The 8383-nt window shown below is 36.9% G+C and overlaps 1 protein-coding gene across 4 annotated transcripts in view; it reads right to left on the reverse strand.

Moving 5' to 3' along the window:
* Positions 1-3895: 3895 nt before the first annotated feature.
* Positions 3896-8383, reverse strand: part of cdr2b (cerebellar degeneration-related protein 2b) — an 8619-nt gene continuing 4131 nt past the window's right edge. For 2 of the 4 annotated variants that reach the window (XM_079595595.1, XM_079595597.1), the window contains exons 3-5: positions 8318-8383; positions 6309-6776; positions 4083-4756 (exon numbers count right to left, since the gene is read on the reverse strand). The exon at positions 8318-8383 is cut by the window's right edge and continues 83 nt beyond it. In XM_079595595.1, the coding sequence (XP_079451721.1) occupies positions 4174-4756; positions 6309-6776; positions 8318-8383 (1117 nt within the window). In that variant the 3' untranslated portion in view covers positions 4083-4173. Of the gene's footprint in view, positions 4757-6308; positions 6777-8317 lie in introns of all 4 variants that reach the window. The other 2 variants (XM_079595598.1, XM_079595596.1) reach the window with 2 other exon arrangements.

Here is an 8383-nt window from a genome sequence, read left to right on the forward strand (position 1 = left end):
CCGGGTCTCTCACACTAAAGGCATGTGTCTTATCCATTGCGCCATCACCACCCCCTATTACATTTTATAACATTAAAACTGTTATTTCTGTGTTTATAATGCATGTGAGACTTCTGTACTGCATAAAGTGACTACATGCAAACAGAACAAAAGCGCTGGAAAATGATTACCGTACATATTTTTAATGTCATTTTTAATCACACTATATATTAAAGTCCCTTTCGGTAATGTTCTGGGGTATTTCAGGTCAAAAATGGCCCGAAGCGTTTAAATAAAAAAATGTTTTAAATCATAGCTTCATCAGAATGGTCAGAAACTTGGTGACTTTATTGGTACTTGGTATATGAACACCCAAAAAAATTGGGGACAGGATTTGATAAGTCTAAGTGGTCGTAAAAAAAAGTAGTCACACTCAGGACCTTCGGGTCAAAAATGACCCCCATAGGAAATTAATGGGAAATTGGCAAAAATATGAAAATACAGAGTTTTTTTTGTGCATACAATCTACAAATCAGCCAGGATGCAGAAAAAGGGACTCAACAGTGAAGGGGTGAATCTCTAAAACATCAAGAGTGCAAAACACACACACACACACACACAAATGAACGCGTGTCATTCCAAAAGCTAATTTTGGGAAATGTGTGAAATAAAAGCAATTATTAACCAACCAAACAAACAAAAAACTTTACAAAAATAGTCTTTGAGAATCTCTTATTATATATTAAAATCCACAACCTGAAAAAATAGGGAAATATGTGCAAAAACAACTAGAATTCACAAGCCTTTCTTAAAATATGATATTGCACAATAATTATGCTCACTACATCCACCAGATGGCACCAATCTGACTTCAACAATTGTTTTCTATAGGCACTCTACTTTAACCTGAAATACAGCATTAATAATAATACAAATCTATTATATTCAATGGGGAAAAAATGGATCATAATTATTGCATACATATTAATTATTATCATCAAATTCTCTCAAAACACCAAAGAAAAAAAGAAAAAATATTATTGAACAAAAATACATTTCATTGATTTTGCTGAAAAAAAAAAAATCTGAATCCCGTCCTCCGGGTCATTTTTGACCCGAAAGTCCTGAGTTTGAGTCATAAATGAAATACCCTAGAGGGTTAATGCATCAACTAATAATCAATATATGTGTTACTGTATTAATCTTTATTAGAATCAGTTCATAAAAATACAGCTGTTCATGCAAACTAAAGTTCTTTAAATAACATTAACAGCTGCAACTTTTGCTAACACTTTATTTAGTGTCCTTGTTACACGTTATGTGTTGCCCATATTCTGTAGTAATAACAGTAAATAATGCATAATTATATGACTAATCTTAACCCATAGTGAGTACATATTACTCACACTGTAACAATGACACCTTAAAATAAAGTTTTTAACTTGTTTACTAAGTTGTGAATGCATAAATGTTTCTACTCCTGGACTGATGGTCATTGTCTAACATCTGGATCTCTATTTGCAGACTTTGATAACTAATACATACAGTTTTACCAACATTAAGATATAAACTTTATTAACCAATTAGAGATATTGAGCATTGCAGCTGATAATTCTTCTGCAGTTTGCTTTGCATATATATAATATAACTGTATCACATCTGGAAATGAACAGTAGATGCACAAACATCAGGTAGGTCATTAATATAGAAACGGAATAATAAAGGTCCCAATATTGAACCTTGAGGTACGCCAACAGAATTAGTGCTGTATTTTAAGTCTTATGGCCTACCTAAACCTGTTTTTTTATCAGCTAGGCATGATCTTGATTTATTTAATTACCTCTGGTAAGAAATTATAATTTGACAACTTGTGAAAAATCCCCCAGTAGTCAATAATTGTATCCCTTAAAACTCATCTCTGATCACCAACATTATATTTAAAAGTTTTTTTATTATTTTTTCGTCACGCCTAAAAATATCTTGAATGTAACTCGACACCCTTGCCTCATTTAGTATGCTCGGTTCTATGAAAATGCAAATGAGCCCCGCCTCCACTCACTCACGCACTCAGAGATCCACTGGTTGACGATCACACGTTGATCTGATTGGTTACAAGGTAGTGTGTGACGTCAGAAACACCAGCGATTTCAAACCGTGTTTTTGAGACTGTCTTTGGTTCACTGCAGTTTTAAGCAGAAAATACTCAGCAATGCTGTCGACTTATGAACTTACACATGGTGTGTGTTAAAGCAGATTAATAACACCACATACACACATAAACTACATTAAAAGCTGGGGGAGTTTAATTAAAATCTTATGATTTACTGTATCACACCTCCTTTGTCCAATTTAGAATTTATATTTTCTCATTTGCATAAAATAAAATATTTTTTTTCTTTCTTTTTTGTGTGAAAAATAATACATTTTTAAACCCAACCTGCATCGGATGTACTGAGATTTGAGAATCATTACTTTTTCAGAATGTGCGTAATAGCGCCCCCTGCCGTATAACAGTGAAAACACGGAAATGACAATATGAACAAAGTGCAAACTCCAGTTATAATCTAGTCGGGTGTGTTGAAGATAATAGACGAAGCATCTGATCTGTTCTCTCTCAGTGTGTCTGATAAAGCCTGATGTCACTCAAATCTTATCGAAGCTTTGATTAGACGACGCAGCATTTCTGATGTCCAGCGTCCAACGTGACAGTCTCCCTCCGGGGTTCAAGTCCATTTCTATGTGGAATAGAGTTTGTGAGGAGTACTGGCCTCGTTTGCACTGCTGACACGGGTCAAAGGTCACATGCAGTGATGCTAACACACAGTTCAAGACGAATGATGACCAACAACATTATCAAGGTTGAGAACTTGAGATTGAAACACATGAACAACTAATCACAAAGTTCACATGCCAATAATAAAAAAAAGAGTTTGCTAATAACTGATATCTGCAAGATAATGGATTTCCTTTAAAAGATGATGCAACACATGCACTGATCAGTTATGACTAAAAAAAGCACTGGACTTAATTCCACAAAGCTTTGTTTTCCATATATTCAAAATAAATAGTTTTGCATTACAAATTATTTTTGCATTACATAATTTTCACATTACCATATTGCAGACCAATTCTATATTTAAATAGTATAAATATTTATGAATATTTGTGTCGATCTAATAATGTTTGCATCTGTTCTGCCTTTAATTTTCAATGATTTTTAATAAATAGTAATTGTTTCTGGATAAGGTGATTATTTTTTTAAAGGACACATTACATTTACAATATTATTTATTATATTATTCTTAGATCATTTGTAAATGTTCATTTAAATAGTTGATAATATTGTAAAATTTAAAATCTAAAGATATGCTTTAATGACTTTACGCTAATATCAGTTCTTATTTTTTAGTCTCTTGATTCTGGGGTAATATAGTAATATAGTATAATATAGTAATATAGTATATAGTATAATAAGCCACGTTCAACTACACTAAAAAAATATTTTTTGTAAAAAAAATAAGTTTTACAAGAAAACACTTAAAAATTTCATGTTTTTATGCCATTATTTTGTTTGTGAAATTACATTTCTGAGTGAAAATTGTTTTTTCCCAGTGCAAAGCACAAATCTCTAAAGACTCAAAGCAGCGCCTCATCATTCGGGCTTGGTCCTGTTTTCCTTCAGGTCCTCTTTGCTCTTTTGAATGAAGGTGAAAATCTCAGTAAACAAGGGCTTCAAATTTCATTAACCGCAAAGCTAACAAACACATGTTCTAAGGACGTTTAGCTAATGTTCTGGGCTTTGTATGCGGGCTGCCCGTGGTGTGTGTGTTCACACCCTGAGTGTGTGTGTTTGAGCTTTGTGTCTCTGCGTGAACATCCCATCATTCTGGGGTAATATATAATCTGAAGATTCACTCCACTATAAAACACAGAAGATTTAATATTAGCTTCAGAAGTCAGTTTACAGAAGTGTTTACAGTAACATTTAGGAGTGCTTTATATTCAGTCATCATATATATTTCTGTACATTTCATTAAAACGTACTGGTTCTGTCGGAATAAACCATGTTCAAGTACACTGTAATTTTTTTTTTTTTTTGTTTTACAAGAAAACCCCACAAAATGTCATGTTTTTTACGTGCCATTATATAGTTAAATAAAATAAACAATCTCAAATCTCTAAAACATCAGTGCCTCATTTGGGCTTGGTCCTGTTTTCCTTCAGGTCCTCTTTGCTCTTTTGAATGAAGGTGAAGATCTCAGTGAACTGGGCTTTGTATGCGGGCTGGTGTGAAGTGTGTGTGTGTGTTTGAGCTGTGTGTCTCTGCGTGAACATCAGAAGCGTGTCGTATTTCTCCTTCAGGGCGACGTACTGCGCATCCATCTCGCTCAGCAGAGATATCCCATGATGCTCGTCACCGAGCCACTGCAGGCTCCGCCCCCCGTGATCAGCCACGCCCACTTCGTCATCCGATGCGAGGGACTCGTTGTGTCTCTGTTTGCTGGAGCTCAGCAGAAGGCGTAGCTCCTGGACTTCAGCTTGGGTCTCGGTGAGCCGGCGCTCGTAGACTCCCATCAGCGCCGCTTTGGGCTCCAGATCGCTGAGCTCGTGGGCCAGAACGCGGGCTTCTCGCTCGGCCGACTCTCTCTGAGCGCGCTCCGTGTGCAACTGGGCCTGCAGGGACCGGGACGAGCGCAAGAGCTCCCAGAACTCCTCCTGTTCCTCCCGGTTCAGGGAACAGATGCTGCTGGAAGAGGAGAGCTCATGGGAAAAGCGCCTGAAATAAATATAGCAGAGCCATTAGTCAGGTAACCGCAAAGCTAACAAACATATGTTCTAAGAACGTTTTGCTAATGTTCCCATTAAGTTGTGAAAACGTTCAAGCGGCAATCTTCTCTCTTGAATCAACAGTGAGTGAGTTAAACTGCAGTTCCTCCACTGGCCACTAGAGTCCGGTGGCAGCAGAGAGTCAATCCCATAGACCCGCATGTTAAAATGCCCAACTTTACAGCAGAATAAAACATGTTTACAGTCTGGTGCAAAAAGTGGTTTTGGTCTATATAGCTAATGTTGCCCTTCATGACGACTGTGAGGGGGGTGAATTATTTTATAACTCATCTGTTTAAATTATATTAAGCCTTAAAGTTCTGCATAATCATGGTCGTGGCCCGTGAAAACATTCAAACATCCATAAAAAATTTTTTTCGATAACACTTTACAATAAGGGTCATTAGTTAATATGAACTAAGAATGAACAATACTTCTACAGTATTTATTAATCTTAGTTCATATTAATTTCAACATTTACTAATACATTATTAAAATCAAAGGTTGTATTAGTTATCATTAGTTAATGCACTGTGAACTAACATGAATAATCAATGAACAGCTGGATTTTTATTAACTAACATTAACAAAGATTAATAAATACTGTAACACATGTATTGCTCATGGTTAGTTCATGTTAGTTCATACATTAATTAATGTTAATGAACCTTATTGTAAAGTGTTACCGAAAAATCTTGGTTATACGAGTGTTTAGGGAACATTCCATTTTATAACTTTTGAACATTTTGAACGTTACTTTTAAATGTTCTCTGAACATTCCGAAACAAGTAACATTTAAAAAATGTTAAACGAACGTTCAACCTACACGTTATAGAAAATACCTAAACTCATCGAACAAACAATGTTTTTGTCACGGCAAAATATAAGGTCACATTTTTATATATGTGCACAAAAGAGGGAAATTATTACATATGAAGTCACAATTGCAAGAAATAGTGCAGGAATTGGAATTGTAAAAAATATTGATTCAATTATGAAACCAGAATAATTTTTTGGAGTAAAGTGCATGGAGGAAAATCAAAATTATTTTTTTTAGCTTTTAGTATGAATATGTCTTAAGGTTATGAATAAGCAAAATTCTGTTGCGTTCCAAGTCACTTCAGTGGGATTTTAAATATATAAATCATATTTTCCCTTTTCTTGCATCATACAACCCTGTGTTAACTCCAGCAGATTAAGAGATTTATAATGTTTGGGTCTGAAACCTAGTAAGCACAGGCCAGTTCTTTTCCTTTACTATTTTCTTTATTTTTTATGCATGATATTTAATTTTCTTATGTATGATATTTTTACTTATGCATCTGTTGTGATTATTTTATGACTCCTTTTCTATGCAAAACACTTTGTATTATTACCATTGTGTATGAAATGTGCAATATAAATAAACTTACTAATGCACTATATGACTGAAAGGCCACTATTATAACTACAGGTTTAACTGACCTAAAAACAGTGTGGTTTTAAAACGTGCAAAGACATACTTGTGTGATCGACACTTGCAGCATGTGACTCCCTGAACATGATCGTGCAGTGGTGAATCCAGATGTGCATGACCGTGCAGTGGTGAATCCAGATGTGCATGACCGTGCAGTGGTGAATCCAGATGTGCATGACCGTGCAGTGGTGAATCCAGATGTGCATGACCGTGCAGTGCTGAATCCAGATGTGCATGACCGTGCAGTGGTGAATCCAGATGTGCATGAGCGTGCAGTGCTGAATCCAGATGTGCATGAGCGTGCAGTGCTGAATCCAGATGTGCATGAGCGTGCAGTGCTGAATCCAGATGTGCATGAGCGTGCAGTGCTGAATCCAGATGTGCATGACCGTGCAGTGGTGAATCCAGATGTGCATTGGACCGGGTCTGTTCTGCAGAAACCAGTTTGATCCTCTTCATGTCTCTATGGAGCTCGTCTATCTGCGTCTGCAGCCCGTCCACCGTCTCTGTGAGCCTGAGGAGACGCGTCACTTAAAGCGGTGGTTGATTATGATTTGACTTTTCTAACTGTAGTTAGTGTGTAATGTTGCTGTTTGATCATAAACAACATCTGCAAAGTTACAACGCTCAAAGTTCAAAGCAAAGGGAGATATTTGCTTTTACAGAAATCGCCTTTTAAGGACTACAACAAATTCATGGGTTAGTGACATCACTAGGCCTAAAATTTACATAAACCCCGCCCCCGGGAACGTGATTTATAGATTACTATAAAATTAAATATAAAAGTGATTTATACTATAAAACGGTTAGTTCCAATCCTTGATTCTGATTGGTCAATAGCTGTTTATTCGCGATAAAACATGACCGCTTCACCCAACGGTTCTATGTATCACTACACAACACCCCTAGCAACCACTCTTAGCAACTTAAACACATGTTTGATCGTGCAGATGAGCAGATGACGCTGCTGGCGTAAGACGCTGATGACGTGTTATCTGGTGCGCCCGAGCTTCATTTATAGACTGAGGGAGACGCACGCTGTAAAAGTGTCTCATCCGCGACATGCACATTTACGCACCATTAAAAAAATGATATCCACGCAAACAATGTAGAATAGCTTGAATATAGCGTGCGTCTCCCTCAGACTGTAAACGAAGCTCGGGCGCACCAGATAACACGTCATCAGCGTCTTACGTCAGCAGCGTCACTGCGGAGTCCTGAACGCAGATTCACAACAGACCCGGGAGAGAATACAATGCTGAATAAAGTCTTATTTTGTGTTATTTTTGGACCAAACAGTATTTTCGATGCATCAAAAACTTCTAACTAACCCACTGATGTCACATGGACTACTGTGATGATGTTTATATTACCTTTATGGACATGGACAGTATACTGTATATACAGCTTCAATGGACGGACAGAAATCTCTCGGACTAAATCTAAAATATCTTAAACTGTGTTCCGAAGATGAACGGAGGTCTTACGGGCTTAGAACGACATGAGGGTGAGTCATTAATGACATTATTTTCATTTTTGGGTGAACTAACCCTTTAACCTTATTACAAGTACGGTACCTTATTGCTTACTCGTCATGACAGAATATGCTAATCGATGACTAGAAGATAACTACACATAAATTCATCAACTAACCATTCAGAAATGTCCTGTTGCTTCTACATGTTACTTCTTCTTGAGTCTCTTCATATTTCTGACTCCGGTTTGAACATAAAAAGCTAAAAGTTTTTTTTTAAATGTTCAGTGTGTGTGTGTGTGTGTGTGTGTGAGGTAATCGGAGCTGCAAACACGCGCTCTTAAAGCTCCGCCCTCAGAGCAGCTCATTTGCATTTAAAGGGACAGACACAAAACTGCGTTTTTTTGCTCACCTTCAAAAGGTGACGATTTTAACATGCTATAAAAAAAAATCTTTTGAGGTAAAACTTCACACACACACTCTGGGGACATCAGAGACTTATTTTACATCTTGTGAAAAGGGCATTATACCTCCTCTTTAAAGCATTTTACCCTGATTTAGAGTGGTGTGTGAAGCCTCACCCCTGGATCTTGACCTGGGCCGCTCGGTTCTCCAGCTCCAGTCTCTGGTTCCTCAGCTCTAGATCT

Source organism: Phoxinus phoxinus (genome assembly GCF_949152265.1).
Source record: "Phoxinus phoxinus genome assembly, chromosome: 21".
In the NCBI taxonomy this organism is placed as follows: domain Eukaryota; kingdom Metazoa; phylum Chordata; class Actinopteri; order Cypriniformes; family Leuciscidae; genus Phoxinus; species Phoxinus phoxinus.